Here is a 26,285-nt window from a genome sequence, read left to right on the forward strand (position 1 = left end):
CTGAGTGCAGCACTTTCACAGCATCATCTTTTAGGATTTGAAATAGCTCAACTGGAATTCCATCATCTCCCCTAGCTTTGTTCGTAGGGATATTTCCTAAGGCCTACTCGACTTCACATTCCAGGATGTCTGGCTCTAGGTGAGTGATCACACCATCGTGGTATTCTGGGTCGTGAAAATCTTTTTTGTACAGTTCTTCTGTGTATTCTTACCATCTCTTCTTAGTATCTTCCACTTCTGTTAGGGCCATTCCATTTCTGTCCTTTATTGAGCCCATCTTTGCATGAAATGTTCCGTTGGTATCTCTAATTATTTTTAAGAGATTTCTAGTTTTTCCCATTCTAATGTTTTCCTCTATTTGTTTGCACTGATCACCGAGGAAGGCTTTTTTATCTCTCCTTGCTATTCTTTGGAACTCTGCATTCAGATGTTTATATCTTTCCTTTTCTCGTTTGCTTTAGCTTCTCTTCTTTTCTCAGCTATTTGAAAGACCTCCTCAAACAACCATTTTGCCTTTTTGCATTACTTTTCCTTGGGAGGGGTCTTGATTACTGCCTCCTGTACAATGTCACAAACCTCTGTCTATAGTTCTTCAGGTAATCTATCATCTAATCCCCTGAATCTATTTGCCACTTCCACTGTATAATCATAAGGGATTTGATTTAGGTCATACCTGAATGCTCTAGTGGTTTTCCCTCAATTTAAGTCTGAATTTGGCAAGAAGGAAATCGTGATCTGAGCCACTGTCAGCTCCCGGTCTTGTTTTTGCTGACTGTATAAAGATTCTCCATCTTTTGCTCCAAAGAATATAATCAATCTGATTTTGGTACTGACCATCTGGTGATGTCCATCATGTAGAATCATCTCTTGTGTTGCTGGAAGAGGGTGTTTGCTATGACCAGTGTGTTCTCTTGGCAAATTCTGTTAGCCCTTGCCTTGCTTCATTTTGTATTCCAAGGCCAAATATGGCTATTACTCCAGGTATCTCTTGACTTCCTATTTTTGCATTCCAGTCCCTTATAATGAAAAGGACATCTTTTTTGGGTGTTAGTTCTAGAAGGTCTTGTAGGTCTTCATAAACCATTCAACTTCAGTTTCTTCATCATTACTGGTTGGGGCATAGACTTGGATTACTGTGATATTGAATGGTTTGCCTTGGAAATCTTACTAGCAACCTACAAAGTAACTGAAAATTGTTATTAGAAAAAGTTCTTAGAACTACTAATATATATATATAGCTGGATAAGAGACTATAAATAGCTTTTATAGGTCACATTCTATGATTTATATGCCTGAACTTTTTCATAAGGAGTTAGAATTAAAAATAGCAAAAAGTTTTACCTGTAAGATTCTAGAAGATCCACAATTTCAGTCTGGCCAAAGTGTTTAGCCCAATCTAAAGCCATCCTGACAAAATTCAAAGGTAACAAATTTAAAAAAAGAAATAATGTTCTCAAAATTAGGAAACTAGTTACTCGAAGTTATTCATTCATCAATTAAAGTAGAGATGTATGAGCAATTTTACACAACAGCTTTCTTTTTTTTTTTTTAAGTTTTTCTTTTTTTTTAAGCAACTTTATTTATTTACTGGCTGTGTTGCATGGTCTGTGGGATCTTAGTTGCCAACCAGGTATTAAGCCCATGTGCCCTGCAGTGGAAGCTCAGAGTCTTAACCACTAGACCACCAGGGAAGTCCCCTCACAATAGCTTTTAACATAAAGGCAAATATAAGAAATCAAAAAAGATATATGTAGCTATATAAAGGTATACAAAGAATGGATGCAGTTAAAAATTACCAGCCATTTGATGCTTTACTATGAACATTGGCTCCCATACTAATTAACTGTTCTACTTGACTTGAGAAACCTCGTCCTGCAGCAACCATCAGAGCTGTTGCACTGGTTTCACTATGTCTATAATCAACTAAAAGAAAGAAAAGATATGTAAATGTTAAATTTTCAAATTATTTAAATACATTTTAATTTCTTTGAATATTAGGAGAATTAACCTAGGACACAGTCATTTACCTAAATATATAACAGCACTGTATAACCCTCAACTCAGATCATCTAAGATCTGATACTGATGTGTCATTAGTATAAGCAGGATAAAATAAGTACCACAAGTTGGAAGGCAGGAGAAGGAAAGATACTGTTAATCAAAGCAGAAAGGAAAGCTACTAACTTTGTTGAACTCTTAAGTAACCTTCTTAAATCTAGATTCTGCCTTAATCAAATGACAAGATATAATTAAAAATTTGTCATCAGAATCTAGTAGTGAAAGTTTAAAAGGGCAAATGAAAAACTTTAAATGATTTTTTGACATCCTTTCATTTTGTGTTTATTCCCCCATCAATTTCAGGGTCTTATTATAAGAGGCTTAAAGAGAGTAACACTGGCAGAAAGTTTACTTCCCATAAAACCCCTCAATGAGAAAAAAAAATAAACTTTTATTGAATTTAAATTTCATCTTAAAATATATTTCAAGCAATGCAATATAATTACTTAGAACTAATGTTCATAAAGTACAAAATTGGTAATTTCAGAAAGAAATCACTACTGAGAAAAACCCTCTATAGTAAAACAGGTTCAGTTCAGTTCAGTTCAGTTTAGTCGCTCAGTCATGTCCGACTCTTTGCGATCCCATGAATCACAGCACGCCAGGCCTCCCTGTCCATCACCAACTCCCAGAGTTCACTCAAACTCATGTCCATCGAGTCGGTGATGCCATCCAGCCATCTCATTCTCTGTCGTCCCCGTCTCCTCCCACCCCCAATCCCTCCCCAAAGCATCAGAGTCTTTTCCAGTGAGTCAACTCGTCACATGAGGTTCAGTTCAGTTCAGTTCAGTCGCTCAGTCATGTCCCCCTCTAAAACATGGTATCAAATATTAATATAAACCAATGGTTCTTAAGGTAGACAGGGGGACTTAGAATTACCTCAGGCTTTTTATTTCTGAAAGCACAGATAGCTATATGCCTTACTTCTAGATTCAGATTCAGTAGTCTCAGGTGGGAAAGCACATGCATTATTAAAAAGGTCTGCAAAGATTATGATTTATGTTCACTATATGAGAATTACTACTTCAATGGAATATTCAATTAGGGGTATAGATAAGTGTTAGAGTTTGAAAACAACCAAAAATTCACTAATACTCTTTCCTTCAAGGGGTGTAGCCTAATTCCCCTCTCCTTGAGTGTGAGCTGGACTAAGTGACTCATTCTAGCAAACAGAATAAAGTGGAAAAAATGGTGTGCAACTTTGGAGACTAGGACATGAAAGGTACCTACAATTTCTTGCTTGCTTTTCCTTTTCCCCTTTTGAATCACACACTCTGGGAGAAGCCGGCTGTCACATTCTGAGAACAAGGCAATCCTATGGATGGTCCAGATGGCAAAGAACAGAGGCCTTCTGCCAACAGCAGAGACAAATTGAGTTCTCTGACCAACAGCCATGAGAGTGAGCCATCTTATAAGCAGATCCTCAGTCTCAGTAAACTTTCAGATGACTTCAATCCCTGCCAACAGCTTAACTATCAGTCTACAAGTGACTAGGAGTCAGAACCACTCAGTTAAGCCACTCCCAGATTCTTGACTCTCAATAACTATGTAAAATAATAAATGTCTTAGGTTGGTAAGTTTGGGAATCATTTCATACGCAGCAATAAATGACTAGCATCCAGTATTCTATAGAATGCCTAGTCCTACTAAACCAGCTAATTACTACCTGGCTACACAAGATCACACAGGAAAATTGATACAATTAAAAAGAAATCTATGAAGCCAAAGGTTTCCTGGATCACATGAAGTATTTTCAACTTCTGGTGCCTTAAAATTAAGCATTGAGATTTTAGAAGAGAAATAAAAATATGGAAAGTAAACTACTGTTCATAGCGATACGCTAACATTTTAGTTCACTACACCTGGCTTAAGACATTAGAATACTGGGCTCTGGAAAATGTCCAATAAAACTATAAAGGAGAGATGACCATTATCAAAGTAATAGCCTAGTAGTCACAAAAGAAATAGCTAAAAAGAGGGTCAAAGATAATACAAAAATACTTTAAAATGTTTCATAAATGTTTTAAAGCAATGTGTTCCAGAATTCAAATTTCCTAACTTATGGATAGAAATTTAAATGAAGTAGGCATTGGACTATATTAGATCATTTCAAGCATAAAAAACAACAAAAACAAAGGCCCAAAGATGGGAATGAGACAGCATATATGAAGAGCAAGAAGATAAGAGTGGCTAAATTACAGTGAACAAGGCAAACAGTAGAAAATGAGATTTAAAAAGACTATCAGAGACTAAATCAGGGGAAAAGACTTTGATTTTTATTCAAAGTGTAATTGAAAGCCATCAGAGGATTGAGAGAAGAGAAGTGGCATGATCCAATTTCCTTTTAGGAAGGATCAATCCAATTGTTCTCTGGAGAACAGACTATAAGTAATGTAAGAACAGAAGCTATTAATAGGTCAGTGTAACAGTCCAGGAAAAAAAATTTCAGCTTGGGCTAGGATGGCAGCAGTACAGGCAGTAAAATATGGTGAGATTCAGGATTTATTTATAAGGTAAAACTAACAAGATTTGCTAATGGATTACATGTGAGGTATGAGAGCAAAGTCAAGGATGATTTTATATTTTGTTACCTTAGCAACAAGGTGAATGGTAGTACCCTAAGGTTAGATTCAGTGTGCCTGGGATGGCCAGGTACTTGCATTTTTAATGGGGTCTAAAACTGATAACGCTCACTAGAGGAACATTCACGAAATAGCAGGTTGAGAGAGAGGTTGCTGCTGCTGCTGCTAAGTCACTTCAGTCATGTCCGACTCTGTGTGACCCCATAGACGGAAGCCCACCAGGCTCCCCCATCCCTGGGATTCTCCAAGCAAGAACACTGGAGTGGGTTGCCATTTCCTTCTCCAGTGTGTGAAAGTGAAAAGTGAGGAGACAGAAAATCATGTTGTTTGGCGTAAAACTATTTTTATTCCCCTACTCCTTGGAAGGAAAGTTATGACCAAACTAGATAGCATATTAAAAAGCAGAGACATTACTTTGCCAACAAAGGTCTGTCTAGTCAAGGCTATGGTTTTTCCCGTGGTCATGTATGGATGTGAGAGTTGGACTGTGAAGAAAGCTGAGCGCCAAAGAATTGATGCTTTTGAACTGTGGTGTTGGAGAAGACTCTTGAGAGTCCCTTAGTCTGCAAGGAGATCCAACCAGTCCATTCGAAAGATCAGTCCTGGGTGTTCACTGGAAGGACTGATGCTAAAGCTGAAACTCCAATACTTTGGCCACCTCATGAGACAAGTTGACTCACTGGAAAAGACTCTGATGCTGGGAGGGATTGGGGGCAGAAGGAGAAGGGGACAACAGAGAATGAGATGGCTGGATGGCATCACTGACTCGATGGACATGAGTTTGAGTGAACTCCGGGAGTTGGTGATAGACAGGGAGGCTTGGCATGCTATGATTCTTGGGGTTGCAAAGAGTCGGACATGACTGAGTGACTGAACTGAACTGAACAGACTTCCAACTGGAGATGTCAAGCAGTGAGGTATATTGAAGTGAGTGGAGAGCTCAGGATTGGAGACAACATAAAGTTAGGAGTCATTTTAAATAAATATTTAAATCTATGACTAGATGAGATTCAACTCAGGAGTAAGCGTAAAGAGTAGTTTAAGGATTGAGGGTCGGGACATTCCATATTTGGAGGTCAAGAAAAAGAAAAAAATCCTGCCAAGGAAACCAAGACCTACCAGTCAGGGAGATGAGAAGAAAATAAATCAAGTATGGAATATAAAAAGTAAACTGAAGAACATGTTTCAAAAAGGGAGTGGTCAATTATAATAATGCGGAGAAGTTCAAGTGAGGGGATAAACTATTTGACCTAAGTCCCTTTCAGTACTGACCTTCCATTACCATCATTCTACCTTTTGCCTAAAAGCCTTTAGGGTTCTAAAACTCACCTCTGATTATTAATATCCACTATAATCAACTAATGAAATCAGAATAAATCATTAGTGAAAATATGTCACACGATATAATGCAGGTACATGTGATTCAAAACTTGAGCCTAAATAACTAAAGGTAATACTAAAATTTTTCACTTATTGAATGAATAATCTAGAGCAAAAGATATTAACATTTTTCCCTGTTTTGAAATCATAAATCTCTTTGAAAATCCAAGATATTTGGATTTTCAAGGAGGAAGAGGAGTGATTTGGGGGTGAGTATATTTATATCACAAATCTTATACATATAAAAACACTTTTGCATGTAACTATCATATATTCACAGACCCCATAAAACTGTTCTGGAGACATTAGGTTAAGAATCCTTGATTTAATACAATACTATTCTATTGTACAATATCTATTCTACTATGCTAATAAGAAAAATCCTCACTTGTACATTTGAAATAAGTACTGCAAAAGAACAAATTATTGGTCATGAACAAAAAGTGAATCTCGAATTTTATGAATTAAACTATATCTCTATCATAATAAATAACTGCAAGAGTAATTTAAAAAACTGAAATAATTTACACTTACCACTAACATTTTCAGTTAAAATAAGGTGAAAGACCTGAGCAAAGGCATCAACATCTTTATGCAGCCATATGTCAGAAAGACAAGCATCCATTTCCTTTATTAACCATGGTTCAAGGCAATTCACATCTTTTTCTGTCTTCAAAAAGAAGCAAATATTATAAATTACTTAACCTTTGCTGTCAAAGAACACAAGATGGCCATAATGACCATAAGAACTATTAGTCATACAGTGTTATATCAAAGGATTTGACATAAAAGTTTGTCATTTCATCATAAACATTATCATTCCCAATACTGTATCTTGTTTTCATATTCACCTTTTATCTGAGAATGAGCTTGTCAACAAAGCAGTATGATCCAGTCACAATATTAACTGTGCTTCTGACACAATGTTGCTAAATATACCTGCAGATCAGTGGTCTTCTCTCCCAACTGTACCACAGAGGAAACGTCACCTGGAGCTTGTCAACACTGAAGCCAAGTCCCACCTCAGAGCAAGTACATCAGAATCTCTGATGGAGGCCAGATTCCACAGGACTTTAAATGTTCCTCGGGAGATGCTAATATGTAGCCAGGCTTAAGAATCACTAATTTACAGGATCAAAACACTATTCACTGAACCAAATGGATGGTCCCAACATTCAATAACAATTTTTAAACATTCTTTAAAAGTATACATTCTTTACAAGAATAGTTCATTTGGCTGCATTAGAACTTTAAACAATGGGAGAAAACTGCCAAGCATATTTGGATTCTCATGCTCAATACAGTTTAATTCCTTTTCTAAAAAGTACACAGTCCCAGCCATTGCTCTAATCATCAATGCCTTTTTAAGAACTCTGACTGCAAGTCACTCAGTTGTGTCCGACTCTTGCAACCTGTGAGGATCCTCTGTCCATGGGGATTCTCCAGGCAAGAATACTAGAGTGAGTTGTCACGCCCTCCTCCAGGGGATCTTCCCAACCCAGGGATCGAATCCAGGTCTCCCACACTGCCGGCAGATTCTTTACCATCTGAACCACTAGGGAAGTCCTTAAGAATTCTAAACCACAATCAAAGACCAGAAGGAACCTAGGAAATTAATTAGTTTGTTTTCAAATAGACTCCATGTAACCCAAAGTAGCAGAAGCCCCACTTAGGGGAGAGAGGTGGAAAGTGAGAGATGAGCAGGCAGGATGTTTACAAAAAAGATTTTGTAGTAAGATTTTGTGGCAAAATAAAAGGGAGAAAAGAAGATGAAACTGAGGTCTATGATGGGTAACTGACTTTACAGTCATATAGCTTTGTGGTGGAAACACTGGTCTTGATTATACTTGCCTTAATACCAATAGCCCTTTCTCAATTTTTTCCTAACTTAGCTAATCTTACATTGCTTAGATCATAGGTCCTTAAATTTTTGACATGATAAAATATCAAGCAATAATAATGTATATACATAATAACTATAACTATTTTCTCGAAACAATTTATAGAAAATATTAAAATAATTTTAACTCAGAATGAAACAATAAAAGATGTTGCATTAGTTGAAACAAAGAATTTATAGAAAGTTATTCTGAAAAATGTGTTGTAGTCTAAGATAAAGTAAGGGAATTATGCTTTAATAATGCAATAAAAATTATAATCTCATAAAATATTGTTTAAAGTACACAATTTTCACTCAAACTATCAGTGTAAAACCACTGAGGTCTTACCAGCTGACTGAAGACAGCATCACCACCATCATCCAATAAATCATACTCTTCAGTCACATTTGGGATAGCTCTCTGTCTCTGAGATTGAGGCTTGAAAGTATTCTCTTGAGCTGAGTACCATTCTGTAAGTGTGGTTTGTTGTTTTTCCTCTAAATTAATTACCAAAGAAAATAAGTAGATACATTCTTTGTTTTATGAAATACATTTCTTTAAAAAAATTAAGTGAATTTGAAAATACCTAAAAGTTGGCCTTATTTTAAAGTTACTTTTTAAAAAGTTAATCAATTAAAAACACTCAATAAAACATGGTATGTTGAACCAAAAGGAGACATGAAACTGCTTTAAAAAACTTCATCTATTCATCTACTGGTAAGAAGTTTACTTCTATATAAGTACATAATTTAATGAACAATATTTTATCCATGTAACAAATACTGTTTAAACCAATGACTAATATCCATACAGCACTTTGAAGGAAATCATTTACTGAACTTCTACCACCATGCTAGTTGCCTGAGATACAAGTCATAATCAGAGCCAGAAATTTTATAATGTACAGATTAGTGATTCAACATTGCACTGTGAAACAGGCATTGTTAATTGCTTTTTTCAAGCAAAGAATCCAAAGAATTTAAGATTATTTGTCCAAAGTTATACTAACTAAAAAAAGGAATCAAAACTTGAAGTCAAGTCTTCCATCATGAATAATGTAGTTAGAGGTAACCAGAAGGAACTTAACCTTAATTCAAAAGTGGACATATAGCATAAATCATAAGAGATGTATTAATAGACAGGTCATGCTACATTCAAAATTCAGATGCAATTCATAACAATATCAAGATTTGAAGAACTTGACAATTATAACAAAAATGAGCCTTTCATCACTCACATACAACTCTTTACACTTCCTCACTTGCCTCTCGCTCCCACTCTGTAACATATGCTGGGGGACAGCCAACATATCATCTTCTCCCGCCTTAAAAACAGTGGCTGAATCTGTGGATGCAGACACTCAGCCTATCCAGCTCTGGCATTCCCTTTCAATTCCTCTTCATAGATTATAACTTTTGGACATAAACCACAATATAAAAGGTCCATTTGGGACAGTAGTCTAATATAATATTCTACAACTATACACAGAGAGAAATACTTTCAAGTATCCTTGTAACTGCACAGTATAAGACTGGAGTACTCTAAAAAGTCAGTATCAATAGTAATTTTCTATTTGTTTGATAAAGAGCTTACCTCGTTGTTTTTCCTTTTTGTATTTTAACATTTCTTTGTTTGTATATCCAGTAGTTCTTAAAATGTCTTCCAAAAACATTTCTTTTACTTCAAATGGTCTTCCCTGTACTAAGTAATAGTATTTTAAACAGTCAACTTGCATTTTAGAGGTAATTTGCATAAAAACATGAGATTCTCAAATTAATAAATCTGAGTATTAATCCAAAGGCAATTCCATAGATCAAGTAATCCTCATATTGCCCTTTAAATATAACTCTGATAGACAACTGTTTATTTGCATGTTTTTTCCAGTGTTTGCTATTCACTTGTGTGTTTGGCATTATACTAGGTACTAGGAATATAAATAGCAAGTAGAAACAGAGTTCCTCCTGTTTTCCTGAAGCTTAAAGATTGCAATCTAGCAGGAGAGTCAGACCTTAATCCAGTAATTCAGAACGACAATGTAAACATAAAGTTGTGAAAAGTCCTATTAGAGAGAAGTACAAGATACCATGACAGTACACAATAGGAGAACTTGAATGAGACAAGAAAAACATCTTCACTGAGAAAAATGAGAACCAAGAGAAGAAGGTAAATAAAATAATTAAGCTACACAGAGAGGAAAGAATGCAATACGAAGAAAAAGCAAAAACACAAAACAGTATGCACAAAGGCCCTATGGTGTGAAGGAGTATGATGTTCTCAAGGAACTAAAAAGCCAAGTTATTTGGAACATGATGTGAGGAGTGGTGTGGAGAGGGGGCTATAGTTCAAGATGAGGGCGAAGAAACAGGTCTTATTAAGGGTTTAGGTCTTTATTCTGAGTCAAAGTTTTAAGCTCATGAGAGTGTTTAAATCATCAAAATTCCACTTCAGAAAACAAACACTCTGGCTGAAACCTGGGGAATGGATTTAAAAGAGAGCAGAGTAGATGGAAGAGACCAGGTGGGGGCAATTACAATTGTTCAGGCTGAAGAGGATAATTCCCTGAATAAGACTGGTGACAGTAAAAATGGAAGGAGACAGACAAACTCCAGATAGACAGGAAGCAAAATCCACAGAACTCAGCATTAGATTAAATATGGAGGAATGATAAGGAAGTGTCAACCAAAGCTCTTAAAAGTCTAGCTTAAAAAACTGGATAGAGGAAGATGTCATTCTCTGAGGTTGACAAGGAAAGCTAAAGAAAAACAAGTTGGCTTATGGGAGTTGAGGTTTGGTTTTATACATGTCAAATGTTAGTTGCCAAAATGAGCTTCCATTAGCAGATGCATAAATTTTATGTGCCTTCAGTTCCGTTGCTCAGTCGTGTATGACTCTTTACGATGCCATGGACTGCAGCATGCCAGGCTTCCCTGTCAATCACCAACTCCCGGAGCTTGCTCAAACTCATGTCCATCGAATTGGTGATGCCATCCAACCATCTCATCCTCTGTCGTCCCCTTTTCCTACTGGTTCTAATCTTTCCCAGCATCAGGGTCTTTTCCAAAGAGTTAATTCTTCACATCAGACGGCAAAAGTATTGGAGTTGCAGCTTCAGCATCAGTCCTTCCAATAAACATTCAGGACTGATTTCCTTTAGGATGCACTGGCTGGATTTCCTTCCTGTCCAAGGGACTCTCAAGAGTCTTCTCCAACTCTTCAGTGGAGAAGCATCAATTCTTCAGTGCTCAGCTTTCTTTATAATCCAACTCTCACATCCATACATGACTACTAGAAAAGCCATAGCCTTGACTAGACAGACCTTTGTTGGCAAAGTAATGTCTCTGCTTTTTAATATGCTGTCTAGGTTGGTCTTATGAACAAAAGTCCTACAGGTTGTGACTTAGGTGATTTGGTCAATGGTATGATTAACTAAAACAGGCAACACAAAAGAAGCAGATTTTTTAATTTATTTTTTAATATATTCTTCTTTTATTTTTATTTTTTTTAATTTATTTATTTAAGTTCGAGGTTAACCACTTTACAATACTGTAGTGGTGTTTGCCATACATTGACATGAATCCGCCCCGGGTGTACATGTGTTCCCCATCTTGAACCCCCATCCCACCTCCCTCCCCATCCCATCCCTCAGGGTCATCCCAGTGCACCAGCACTGAGCACCCTGCCTCATGCATCGAACCTGGACTGGCAATCTGTTTCACATATGATAATATACATGTTTCAATGCTATTCTCTCAGATCATCCCACCCTCGCCTTCTCCCACAGAGTCCAAAAGACTGTTCTTTACATCTGTGTCTCTTGCTGTCTCGCATATAGGGTCATCATTACCATCTTTCTAAATTCCATATATATGCGTTAGTACACTGTATTTGTATTTTTCTCTCTGGCTTACTTCACTCTGTATAATAGGCTCCAGTTTCATCCACCTCATTAGAACTGATTCAAACGGATTCTTTTTAATGGCTGAGTAATATTCCACTGTGTATATGTACCATGGCTTTCTTATCCATTCGTCTGCAGATGGAAATCTAGGTTGCTTCCATGTCCTTGCTATTATAAACAGTGCTGCGATGAACATTGGGGTACATGTGTCTCTTTCAATTCTGGTTTCCTCAGTGTGTATGCCCAGCAGTGGGACTGCTGAGTCGTATGGCAGTTCTATCTCCAGTTTTTTAAGGAATCTCCACACTGTTCTCCATAGTGGCTGTACTAGTTTGAATTCCCACCAACAGTGTAAGGGGGTTCCCTTTTCTCCACACCCTCTCCAGCATTTATTGCTTGTAGACTTTTGGATAGCAGCCATTCTGACCAGCGTGAGATGTTACCTCATTGTGGTTTTGATTTGCATTTCTCTGATGAGTGATGTTGAGCATCTTTTCATGTGTTTGTTAGCCATCTGTATATCTTCTTTGGAGAACTGTCTGTTTAGTTCCTTGGCCCATTTTTGATTGGGTCATTTACTTTTCTGGAATTGAGCTGAAGGAGTTGCTTGTATATATTTTAGAAAGGATTAGTATTCAGTTAGGGAATACTAGATGTGAACTGCTTATAAACTTCCTAAGTCCAAAGCTCTGGAGAACAGGTTGAATTGGGAAATAAAGATTCAGGAGTCATCCATATAAGAGGAAGTAGAAGCCAAGGGCAAGAACGAGATCTTCTAGGGAAACAAACTGCATTCCCAGTATCAAGTAGAGAGCAGAATAGAGCAGAAAAGAGAAAAAGCAAAGAAGTCAAAAAGGGAAGGGAAAGAAGGGGAAGGGAAGGGAAAAGAAGAGAGGAAGAGAAAGAAAGAATGGATCATGAGAATAATCCTCAAAAATACCAATATTTAAGCACCATGCAAAATAAGCCCACAGAGGAGACCATGAAAGTATAAGCTATAATACAGAATGAGACTTAGGAAGCAGTGCTGGCAAACAGATGATGGGGATATGAGCATTTCACAAAAAAAGGGGGAATGATTATAAGAAATACTATGGCAATTTTAAGTAAGATTTTTATATAAGATTGGAATAACAGGCTTGGTAATTAAATCAGTTTCAAAACAATACTGTTAAGAACGCATAAATGAATAGCCCCATAAACTTCAGAAATGTGAATCATTTCAGCCTTTTGGAAAAGTAAAATGGCAAAACCATATTATTGTTAAAATTAAAAATAGACATTCTTTTTTACTCAACAATTTCACTTTTAAGAATCTATTCTCAAATAAGAGCAGCTATAGCACAAGCTGGAATCAAGATTGCTGGGAGAAATATCAATAACCTCAGATATGCAGATGACACTACCCTTATGGCAGAAAGTGAAGAGGAACTCAAAAGCCTCTTGATGAAAGTGAAAGAGGAGAGTGAAAAGGTTGGCTTGAAGCTCAACATTCAGAAAACAAAGATCATGGCATCTGGTCCCATCACTTCATGGGAAATAGATGGAAAAACAGTGGAAACAGTGTCAGACTTTGTTTTTTTGGGCTCCAAAATCACTGCAGATGCTGATTGCAGCCATGAAATTAAAAGACGCTTGCTCCTTGGAAGGAAAGTTATGACCAACCTTGATAGTATATTAAAAAGCAGAGACATTACTTTGCCGACCAAGGTCCGTCTAGTCAAGGCAATGGTTTTTCCCGTGGTCATGTATGGATGTGAGAGTTGGACTGTGAAGAAAGCTGATCGCCGAAGAATCGATGCTTTTGAACTGTGGTGTTGGAGAAGACTCTTGAGAGTCCCTTATACTGCAAGGAGATCCAACCAGTCCATTCTAAAGGAGATCAATCCTGGATGTTCATTGGAGGGACTGATGCTAAAGCTGAAACTCCAATACTTTGGCCACCTCATGAGACGAGTTGACTCACTGGAAAAGACTCTGATGCTGGGAAAGGTTGGGGGCGGGAGGAGAAGGGGACGACGGAGAATGAGATGGCTGGATGGCATCACCGACTCTGTGGACATGAGTTTGAGTGTACTCCGGGAGTTGGTGATGGACAGGGAGGCCTGGCGTGCTGTGATTCATGGGGTCGCGGAGAGTCGGACACGACTGAGCGACTGAACTGAACTGAACTGATATATATATAAATATATATATATATGAGAATATATGTATAAGGATGTTCATAACAACAAAGTTTATAGTTGGCAGAAGGAAGGATCCAGGACAAATGTGAATGTTTAAAAATTAAGAAATGGTTAAATAAATCATGGTACATTCATATCAGGAAATATAAAAGCAGCTGTTCAATATAATGAACTACATCTTACATGTTTGAACTGAGGTAAAAACACTGAGGTAAACACAACTTTTTCAATTTTTGAGAAGAAAATTAATAATTTTTTTAAACATTGGTGGAAAATTCAGGTATGATTAAAGGATAAGGACAAAAGTTCAGTGGCAGCATATTCAGAAGTACATGGGAAGTAAACATGGGAATATGACTACTCTGTGAAAGAGTCTAGCAATAAAGGTGAAGTTGTAAGAGAGAATTTAAAGAGGAATACAAAATTAAAACATATCCCCTTTTAAGTTTAGAAAACTGGCTCACTACACAATACCAAAGAGTGAAAAAGGAGAGGATGAAAATATATAGATATGACTGATTAAGCACATCTCAGAGAAAACAGAAAAGGATGCCCTATATATCAGAATATTCCTTAATATTTCTATTTCAATAAATAAAATCAAACCAAAAAAGAATTCTTTTGTAAAATCCTAGAAGAAATCTAACGATTTTACTTACTATATATCACTGGACAGCTCCCAAAATATCTTACAAAAAGATTTACATCTAAGGCAGCACTAGAAAGAATTAGTTTCAAAGTTGGGTGCTTCTGCAGTAAATCTCTTAACTTTGTAAGTAAAAAATCACTAAATCGATCCCTTTCATGTACTTCATCCTGCAGTAAACAAAAACAAACCATGGAACAGTTAAAATATAAAATAAGTGACGTCTTTAAAACTATGGAGCTGCTGAGTTTCACACTAAATCAAGTTAAATGCGGAAACAGTCAATCAGTGAAAATTCTGTTTTACAGACAATTTAGAAATACTCAGATATTAACAATCTTCTGTTGTTAACATATTGCCCTTTTTCCCACAGAATGTAAAACTACAGTAACTAAAACAAATAAACAAATTCTGAATTAGTACAGTCTAATTTAATATACTTTTAATACATATAAAATCTATTTAAATATGCTTCTGTTAGCATCAGGACCAGGTGCATATTGTGGTTTGAATGCAGAGAACTAATAACTTTCCAAAAGGTGCTTATCACAAGCTTATAAAACTTAATGTAAGTTTTCTGACACAAACTGGATAAAAGCTAAGAATTCTTTAATAAGGTGCTAATTCATCTGCTTATTTCATCAGCAACTAGTTAATTTAGCAGCATAACCAGGAAGTTAAATGACTTTAAGTATTCTCCTAAGATATGGAAGAGAAAATAGATGACTAGGCACAGAGAAAAAAGAAAACTTTCACTATTCTGGAGACTCCTGAAATACACGTATCATTTTTATATATAAAAAGCACTTTTTACAAAGTTATCTATTTTCACTCATGAAAACTGATGGCAAGAATATCTTTATTTAATATAAATACTTATTACTAATAATTAAGGAAAATAAAAAGTAACTTGATTAGAACAGCCTGTTTTAAAAAGAATTGGTTCTCACTTATATCCTATTCTAAAATCTTAAATTAGCTATTTAAATTTAAATATTCTTACCACAATAACATGTGTCACAGTTGACAATGTACTATCTCCTGCCATCAGTGTACGAAGCAGTACCCCATTGGTGCAAAATGTCAGAAGTGTCTTTGGAGAAACCCTTTAAAAAAAAAAATGCACAATTACAAATCTTTTATACAATTAAAGCATGGCCATATTAAAATGCTAGTATCCTTAGTATTTTAGTAAATATTACTAACATAACAGTGTACTGGTTCAGTTCAGTTCAGTCCAGTTGCTCAGTTGAGTCCGACTCTTCGAGATCCCATGGACCACAGCATGCCAGGCTTCCCTGTCCATCACCAAATCCCAGAGTTTACTCAAATACATCTCCACTGAGTCAGTGATGCCATCCAACCATCTAACCATTTGTCGTCCCCTTCTCCTCCTGCCCTCAATCTTTCCCAGCATCAGGGTTTTTGCAAATGACTCAGCTCTTCACATCAGGTGGCCAAAGTATTGGAGTTTCAGCCTCAACATCAGTCCTTGCAATGAACACCAAAGACTGATCTCTTTTAGAATCGACTGGTTGGATCTCCTTACAGTCCAGGGACTCTCAAGAGTCTTCTCCAACACCACAGTTCAAAAGCATCAATTCTTTGGCACTCAGCTTTCTTTAGAGTCCAACTCTCACATCCATACATGACTACTGGAAACCACAGCCTTGACCAAATGGACCTTTGTTGGCAAAGTAATGTCTCTGCTTTTTAATATGCTGTCTAGGTTGGTCATAACTTTCCTTCCAAGGAGTAAGCATCTTTTAATTTCATGGCTGCAGTCACCATCTGCAGTGATTTTGGAGCCCAAAAAAGTAAAGTCAGCCACCGTTTCCACTGTTCCCCCATCTATTTGCCAAGAGATAGGACAGGATGCGGTGGTCTTAGTTTTTTGAATGTTGAGCATTTGGCCAACTTTTTCACTCTCCCCTTTCACTTTCATCCAGAGGTTCTTTAGTTCTTCTTCGCTTTCTGCCATAAGGGTGGTGTCATCTGCATATCTGAGGTTATTGATATTTCTCCTGGCAATCTTGATTCCAGCTTGTGCTTCCTCCAGCCCAGCGTTCCTCATGATGTACTCTGCATGTAAGTTAAATAAGCAGGGTGACAATATACAACCTTGACGTACTCCTTTTCCTGTTTTGAACTAGTCTGTTGTTAAATGACCTGCATACAAGTTTCTCAAGAGGCAGGTCAGGTGGTCTGGTATTCCCATCTCTTTCAGAATTTTCCACAGTTTATTGTGATCCACATAGTCAAAGGCTTTGGCATAGTCAATGAAGCAGAAATAGATGTTCTTGAACTCTCTTGCTTTTTCCATGATCCAGCAGATGTTGGCAATTTGATCTCTGGTTCCTCTGCCATTTCTAAATCCAGCTTGAACATCTGGAAGTTCACGGTTCACGTATTGCTGAAGCCTGGCTTGGAGAATTTTCAGCATTACTTTACTAGCGTTGTGAGATGAGTGCATTGTGTGGTAGTTTGAGCATTCTTTGGCATTGCCTTTCTTTGATTGGAATGAAAACTGACCTTTTCAGTCTTGTGTCCACTGCTGAGTTTTCCAAATTTCTGGCATATTGAATGCACGACTTTCACAGCATCATCTTTTAGGATTTGAAATAGCTCAAGTGGAATTTCATCACTTCCACAAGGTTTGTCCAGAGGGATGTTTCCTAAAGCCCACTTGACTTCACATTCCAGGATGTCTGGCTCTAGGTGAGTGATCACACCATTGTGATTATCTGGGTCGTGAAGATCTTTTTTGTATAGTTCTTCTGTGTATTCTTGCCACCTCTTCTTAGTATCTTCTGCTTCTGTTAGGTCCATAACATTTCTGTCCCTTATTGAGCTCATCTTTGCCTGAAATGTTCCCTTGGTATCTCTAATTTTTTTGAAGAGATCTCTAGTCTTTCCCATTCTATTGTTTTCCTCTATTCTTTGCACTGATCACTGAGAAAGGTTTTCTTATCTCTCTTTGCTATTCTTTGGAACTCTGCATTCAAATGGGTATATCTTTCCTTTTCCCCTTTGCCTTTCACTTCTCTTCTATTCACAGCTATTTGTAAGGCCTCCTCAGACAGCCATTTTGTTTTTTTGCATTTCTTTTTCTTGGGGATGGTCTTGATCCCTGTCTACTGTACAATGTCACAAACCTTTGTCCATAGTTCTTCAGGCACTCTATCAGATCTAGCCCCTTAAATCTATTTATCACTTCCACTGTATAATTCTAAGTGATTTTATTTAGATCAATCTGAATGGTCTAGGGTTTTCCCTACTTTCTTCAATTTACGTCTGAATTTGGCAATAAGAAGTTCATGATCTGAGCCACAATCAGCTCCCAGTCTTGTTTTTGCTGACTGTATTGAACTTCTCCATCTTTGGCTGCAAAGAATATAATCAATCTGATTTCAGTGTTGGCCACCTAGTGATGCCCATGTGTAGAGTCTTCTCTTGTGTTGTTGGAAGAGGGTGTTTGCTGTGATCAGTGCGTTCTCTTGGCAAAACTCTATTAGCCTTTGCCCTGCTTCATTCCATACTCCAAGGCCAAATCTGCCTGTTACTCCAGGTGTTTCTTGACTTCCTACTTTTGCATTCCAGTCTCCTATAATGTAAAGGACATTTTTTTGGACTGTTAGTTCTAGAAGGTCTTGTAGGTCTTCATAGAACTATTCAACTTCAGTTTCTTCAGCATTACTGGTCAGGTCATAGTCTTGGATTACCGTGATACTGAATGGTTTGCCTTGGAAACGAACAAAGATCATTCTGTCATTTTTGAGATTGCATCCAAGTACTGCATTTTGGACTCTTTTGTTGACTATGATGGCTACTCCATTTCTTCTAAGGGATTCTTTCCCACAGTAGTATATGTAATGGTCATCTGAATTAAATTCACCCATTCCAGTCCATTTTAGTTCGCTGGTATACATGTAGTGTACTGGTATACATATACATTTAGTGTACTGATATACATTTAGTGTACTGGTATACATGCTTTATAAGCAAAGTTATATGAAATACATATTTTATGTTTGATGAGTTGACTCACTGGAAAAGACTCTGATGCTGGGAAGGGTTGGGGGTGGGAGGAGAAGGGGACGACGGAGAATGAGATGGCTGGATGGCATCACCGACTCTGTGGACATGAGTTTGAGTGAACTCCGGGAGTTGGTGATGGACAGGGAGGCCTGGCGTGCTGTGATTCATGGGGTCGCGGAGAGTCGGACACGACTGAGCGACTGAACTGAACTGAACTGAATATGACAAAAATATTATTACTAACAGCCTTTTATTATTTTGTTCAAGAGTCCGAAGAGATTGTTTTTAAGATCTTAAACATTTTTAACTTGAGGACAAGAGTATATCATAAATGAGATCAGCTTTTTGAATCATTATACCCAAATAATTATGAGCAAATAAATGGTACTACTTGTCAAGCAGGCACAACTAAGTACTACTAATATCAATAACAATAATTCAGTCACTAGCACTTATCGAGTGCTTACTGTAAACGTCACATCAAACCTGTGCTCTAAATGCTTTCATTAACCACATAATACAGATGAGGAAACTAAGACTCAAAGAGGTGATACAACCTTCACTTTATCATGAAACAATGAAACAGGATTTCTTTTCAAACTATTTATTTACTCAGAACCTCAATAAGTTTGGACATGACCTCAATGTTCCATTCACAAACTTTCTTGAAGCAAAATGACTACCTCATTTTTCAACTAACACATTCTCTATGTTTCAGTTCAGTTCAGTCGCTCAGTCGTGTCCGACTCTCCGCGACCCCATGAATCACAGCCAGGCCTCCCTGTCCATCACCAACTCCCGGAGTTCACTCAAACTCATGTCCATTGAGTCGGTGATGCCATCCAGCCGTCCCCTTCTCCTCCTGCCCCCAATCCCTCCTAGCATCAGAGTCTTTTCCAGTGAGTCAACTCATCACATGAGGTGGCCAAAGTATTGCAGTTTCAGCTTTAGCATTAGTCCTTCCAATGAACACCCAGGACTGATCTCCTTTAGAATGGACTGGTTGGATCTCCTTGCAGTCCAAGGGACTCTCAAGATTCTTCTCCAACACCACAGTTCAAAAGCATGAATTCTTCGGTGCTCAGCTTTCTTCACAGTCCAACTCTCACATCCATACATGACCACTGGAAAAACCATAGCCCTGACTAGACAGACCTTGGTTGACAAAGTAATGTCTCTGCTTTTTATGCTATCTAGGTTGGTCATAACTTTCCTTCCAAGGAGTGAAATACAAATATTTAGTCTTTTCTAAGAATGATAAAAGGTTACAGGTGAATTGTTTTTACCTGCTTTCTAAACGGATCTGATACCCAATTGTTTGACCAATCCTTTCTCTTCTCTCTGCAGCAACTCTTTCAGCCACAGCAATAGCTGCTAATCGTCTTGGTTGAGTACAGAATATACGGCAGGGAATACCATTTTTAAAGCAATCATCTAAAAGGAACTGAGGAATCTGAAACAAATTTTAAAGTACTATAAGATGACACAACTGTATATCCAGAAAATCCATGTCAACTGAAAAATCATTAGAAACAAAAAAGTTATGTAACATGTCCAAACATAAAAAAAAAAACTTTCATGTTAACTGCTAATAATCAGCTAACAAGTGTAATTTAGAAAGATTTTGTTCACAATAGAAACTAAAACACTTACAAACAAAAGTATAAAGAAACAGTTAAGATTTATATGAAAAAGATTGTAAAACACTACTGAAAAACATAGAAGATGGGAATATTCTAAAAAAATATGACATATTCCTGGGCAGGAATAATCAATATTGCAAAAATGTCAATTCTCTCCAAAATATCCTATAAAGTCAATGAAATAAAATTCTGTTGGAATCTTTTAAATAGTGAAAAGTATAAAGAAATCAGAAATAGCCTAATACCAGGACTGCAAACATTCTTCTATAATTAAATTCAAACAGGTCAAAACGATTTAAAATATAAGGTAAAAGTCTTGCCAACCCCTACCATTACCAACAGTCCTCTCCACAAAAGTAACTACTGTTAAGTCTCTCATAAATTCTTTTGGGGGAAAAATATGTTTATACAACTTAAAATATTTGTGTATATAAACAGGTTTTTATTCACACAAAGTCATTATTATACTTAATGCTTGTAATCTGCTGATGTCACTTAACAACATATCAGATCTACCTAATCCATTTTAATAGCTGCACATCCCATCTAATGGATGTGCTATAATTTAAAAAATATGACTACATATAAAGTAATGTCCAGCTTTTTTAGGTTTGTTATTCTTGATGTTGTTGCTTGCTATAAAGAACACTGTAGTGAGCATCTATCCTCAAATACTTTTGCAAAGACAAATATATGCTGAGTCAGAGTATATAAATTTAATTTTCATAAAAATGATCAATCAGCCCTTCAAAACAATATATACTTTTATCAAAAGAGCAGAAGATGCTGTTTTATCAATACCTATGCAAATATTGGATTTCATGAATTTTTACATTTCAGCCAAACTACTAGTTGAAAAACTCTAATTATGTTTACTTTGTATATGTAGTATAGATGTGATGCAAAACGATCACATGAAGTAAAATATTTTTTCTTCTATAAACAACAAAGTAGAAACAAACCTGTGTAGTCTTTCCAGATCCAGTTTCTCCTACAATCAAAACTACTTTATTTTCTTTAATTATTTTAACAATTTCCTCTTGTTTTTCAAACACTGGCAGAGATTGTCTGAAAGAATCAAATTCAGATTCTCCTCTTTTTACTGGAATCTGAGGTATGCCATTGTTGAGACGCCCACTTGTCTTGCTCATTTCCCGATTTTCTTTGAAAATGAATAAGAGAAAAAAAAATTTATATCAACAATACAGTTAAAAACATAAGTAATTAATACCTTCTAAATGTTTCTTCTCTACTCAGTCAACATAAAATTACCAAGCAATGCCTCAGCTGCTTTACTCCTACACAATATTCTTAGAGAACATTTTACACATTTTGATATCAATTAGAAGGCAAATTTCTCAGAAGTATTCCTAGTATATGATGTTTTAAAATGAACAAATATCATTAAAAATAAAATCCAATTTTGATATCCTAAAACGATTCTCAAACTTGTTTCTATCAATTAGAACAAAATTTTAGAGTAGGAAACAATACACATTATACTTGTAAAGTCTATTACATGCAGTATGAAAACACATATGAAAAAGAAAAAAACCCTCTTGAAGTTAGCATGTAAGATTATGTGATCAAACAGAATAACGTGTAAATTTAAGGCCTTAATGCTTAACAAATCTCCTAATTGTGCATTTTAGCCAACATCTATATTTAAGCAGATAGGAATATAAAAGGCATGATGTGTTTTATATTCTTCACATAACTTAAAATATTTTTGTGTGAATGTAATTTTATTAATAAAACTTCTTGATAGCTAGGACCATGCATTTTCTACATTCTGCAAACCTACTTCACCAATAGAAACTCTGTCACTGGAGATAATAAAAGAAACAAACTTCTCATTAGGAAAATTATATTTCCAAACAGTAAAATTACAACTTCACTTTATAACCTAAATATATATATTTATCTACCTCTGAGCAAGTTAATATACTGAAGAGTCTATCCTATCTCTTCCCAGAAGCTGAAGCCCTAATTCAAAATTCCACTCACAGTGTATCATGGCGGCATAATATATAATAGTAAAGTCCAGACCTTGGAGTCAAACCCCAGCTCTGCAGTTTACTAGCTGATTGAGCGGCCTTGAACAAATTATTAAACTTCTCTGAGCCCAGTTTCTTCACGTGTGAAATAGGGTAAATTCTTACCTTGGAAGGGTTGCCATGAGGCTCTATATCAAGTTTACTATGCTGTCCAGCACACAATAAGTGCTCAGTAAATGGTTAGCTATTACTGCAACATACAAAAAAAGAAACAAAAACCCTATCTAACTTAATGACATGCCTTAACACTGCATTTCATTACACAATTTTTACAAATTCTAATCATTTCAAGCAAACTTATTCACAATGAGAAATCTTATTTAATGTTGTTTCAAAATGTTAAAAAATTTTTAATGTTAAGTGGGAAAAGAATAGTCATTCAATAAAAGGATAAACAAGGAATCTCGCCAGAAAATACATACCAGCTTCAACAGCAAACACATTTCCTCTTTCTGTTTTAGGCAGAAGTTCAGTACGCTCTTTATTGGTGACAGGAAATCTCTGAATTAGGCTCCTAACAGCATGTTTTGTATTATGAGTCAAATTACAGGTCATCATTGCATGAGCTGTTTCTGATCCATCTTTCTTCTTCACAGTTAGGTATCTATTTGCTCCCTTTCTGAATATTAATAAAAATCATTTATTTACTATATAAGTCAATTTGTTCACATATGATGTATGGCTACTTAGAAAACATGTCTCAAGCAAAACATTGAAAAAGATCAAAAAGATTTGCGATAAGATGCTGAAAATCTCCAAAAAATTCAGTAAAGAGGAATTGAGTGCTAAAGCGGCCACAAGACCATTTTCAATTAAAATTTCAAAATGCTGCAAATCCAATTTTAATCAGCAAAAAAGGCTCACTTACCCCTAAAGTTTGTCTTAGCAGGCTTCATGGTGGATGAAACATCACCATCTAATACATGCTGGGAAATATACAGAGGGAGAAAATCAATTTGAACAACAGAATCTAAAAATGATAATGAAAATGCCATGGTGATCCAGTTATGACAGTGATTCAGACTAATATATCCCACTAAGTGTTTTCCCAGTATGCTGGTAATGTCACACTCCCATGAAAAACCTGTTAAGAAAGCCAAGTTTAGTGGCTGAACAAAAAAAGTCAGCATTATTGATAAGCATTTTCAGATGTATACTGGGAAAAAAATAAGAAGAAATCTTTCAAAGTTTCCGACTCCAGCTTTTGATTATAAAGTAATGATGATTTATAACTGTTCTCAAGTTACTAGATTCTTCGAGTCCTAATTATATCTTTGATGGCTTCTGTAGCTTCAAGAGTACTAAGTACAATATCACACACAAAGGAAGTCCTCAGATGTATCTTGAAGGATTTAATAATACATGTCTATAATCTAGTACAATGTAGTACTGGTAAAGAGCTCAGGCTCTGAAAGCATATGGGCTTGGATTTGAATTCTACCTCTACCACTTATTAGCTGTGGGACCACAAGCAAATTATGTAATAGCTCTGAGCCTAAGATGATGATGATGATGATGATGATGATGATACCTGCCTCAAAGAACTATTAACATGATTAAATAAGATAATGCATAAAGGGCAGTATCTGTTACTGTGTACATACTCAATATAATAAATGAAAGCTATTATTATAGCCAGGAAAAAATATCATTTCTTATACCAAAAAAGTTAACCAAAACTTTATAATAAAATTTTTACAATTTGTTAATGCCACTATCACCTTACAAAAATAAGCAACAAAGCCACAAATACAATGAAAAGTACATGCATAATTCTTCCAATTCTCATTAGATTTAATTTTTTTCAACAACACCTTCACTCTAAAATGACATGAAACCGAAGATTAACCTATACAGTTTTAGCTATCTAAAAGTCTTCTAAGTCGGGGTCTTCAATTTACCAAGATTTTTAATTTCTGAAAATTCCTCATTGACTTATAACCTTTCTATGCCATCATCTACTCCTGAACAAATGCTTAGTGATGCTTAAATGATGACATAAAGATGAACTTATTAAAATTTAACCTTATCTAGAAACTGTAGTCAATTCCATGGTAAATCAGAATTATTGGACTCTAGAGATGTTCTCCGTAGTAGGTTATTTTCCCATCAGTCGCTCATTCACCTTCTCTCCCATTTACTTCATAAAATTTTAACTACAGGAGGCCAGAAGTGTGCTGAAATGAGCACTAAAGTAAGAGTCAGGAGGCCTGTGTTCACCTAGTAATAATCTTTCAAGTAACAATGCGATCACAAATAAATCAATTTACTTCTCTGACACAGTAGAACCATTAATTTTAAAATCTCGAATATGTCTATCAGTTCCAAGATGTTTTTTCTCAAAAATCATCTCAGGAAAGTTTTCCTAGATTTTACTTTTAATTCTCTTTTATTCAATCATTCATCATATATTGAATACCTACTATATGCCAGGCACTATGTTAGAGGCCAGGATTACAAAGTTGAGGAAAATACACTCTTTTCTCAGTAAGCTCACAACTAAATTAACAGGTTAGATTGAAACTTTCCTAACATAGATTGCCTAATAATCATATAGAATTAATGTATAAGAATGAGCTTCCCTGGTGGCTCAGTGATAAAGAGGAGATGCAGGAGACGCCACTCTGATCCCTGGGTCAGAAAGATACCCTGGAGAAGAAAATGGCAACCTCCTCCAGCATTCTTGCCTTGAAAATTCCATGGACAGAGGAGCCTGGTGGGCTACAGTCCATGGGGTTGCAAAAGACAACAAAACAATGTATAAAAATAACTCATACTAAGCAATGGGAGTACTTAGCCACTACCATTTAAAATTTACTAAATTCGGTTTGGACACAGATGGTGGACAGAAAAATAATACCAACTTGCTAGTTTTTATGTTTTAGTAAAAAATTCTACTTGTCAATATTAGTGCTGTTCCTATACCATTCAACACCACTGTGGCACTGATATATAATTCAAAAATTAGTGAAATTTTGGCAAAATATTCACTTTGTTATTGTGCAGATGAAAACATTCTATACAGCAGTTGTTGTAGGTAAATTAATACAATGAAATCTCACTATGATTTCATTCCAACATAATACACTACATGAAAATCTAGCAGTCCCTTTACAAAGCAAAATTAACTAGAAACTACCTGCAAAATGTGGAAAAGATGCTAGATAAGTGAAGTTCACAAGAAGTTTTAAAAATATAGTAACATGCAAGCCACATATGCCCCATTTAAGTTTAAATGGACTAAAAGTACAGGTAAGAACATTGTAACTTCTAACTTTCAAAGGGAAAAGTAATCATAGTTATAATGAAGTTCTGATATTTCAATGGCTTCTTCCTTTTAAAGAAATGATGACATAGCTAATCAAATTTGATGCAATTTTAATATTAATTGTGGTGACCCAAGGATGAAAGAGCAGATAAAACCAAGGAGGGCCTGGAATGTAGGAACAGAAAAACCAGACCCTTATTGTCCTTCCCTCACACACCCATGTTGTAACTATTAACGAATTTCAGGTCCTCCTGAGCAGTATAACCTGTCTCCCCCTCTACCCCATAGGGAGAAAGTATTTGCCTTACTCTTCCCCCACTAAGTATACGGGCCTCATCCAATCAGCTAATGACCTACAAGACCCCTATTCTGCTCCTTGTGCCCTGGCTATAAAAATAGACCAAGGACCTGTTCAATGTCCATTCTCCCTTGGGCCAGCCCGCTGTTCTAACGGCGTACCCCACTCTAATAGACTTTATTTCCCTCTCATTCTGTCCCATGTCTGGAAATTCTTTTCCAACCCGCACATGGCCCATGACATAAATGTTGCATTTACACAGTATGTTACTGAATAATTTACCTCAAATACAACCATACAGCTATTCCCCACTTTACAAACCTGAGAACAGTTTAAAAATCTGCTGAAGAG

At 36.2% G+C, this 26,285-nt stretch overlaps 1 protein-coding gene across 2 annotated transcripts in view; it reads right to left on the minus strand.

The window, feature by feature from the left end:
- Positions 1-26,285, minus strand: part of YTHDC2 (YTH N6-methyladenosine RNA binding protein C2) — a 73,711-nt gene that overhangs the window by 42,021 nt on the left and 5,405 nt on the right. For both annotated transcript variants that reach the window (XM_088840139.1, XM_055435697.2), the window contains exons 3-12: positions 22,791-22,987; positions 21,274-21,473; positions 19,955-20,121; positions 15,634-15,736; positions 14,644-14,800; positions 9,494-9,601; positions 8,249-8,397; positions 6,555-6,690; positions 1,797-1,923; positions 1,342-1,407 (exon numbers count right to left, since the gene is read on the minus strand). In XM_088840139.1, coding sequence (XP_088696265.1) covers positions 1,342-1,407; positions 1,797-1,923; positions 6,555-6,690; positions 8,249-8,397; positions 9,494-9,601; positions 14,644-14,800; positions 15,634-15,736; positions 19,955-20,121; positions 21,274-21,473; positions 22,791-22,987 — 1,410 coding nt within the window. The remainder of the gene's footprint in view (positions 1-1,341; positions 1,408-1,796; positions 1,924-6,554; positions 6,691-8,248; positions 8,398-9,493; positions 9,602-14,643; positions 14,801-15,633; positions 15,737-19,954; positions 20,122-21,273; positions 21,474-22,790; positions 22,988-26,285) is intronic.

This window comes from Moschus berezovskii, chromosome 9 (genome assembly GCF_049115385.1).
Source record: "Moschus berezovskii isolate FMDL1 chromosome 9, NW_MosBer_1.0, whole genome shotgun sequence".
Lineage (NCBI taxonomy): Eukaryota > Metazoa > Chordata > Mammalia > Artiodactyla > Moschidae > Moschus > Moschus berezovskii.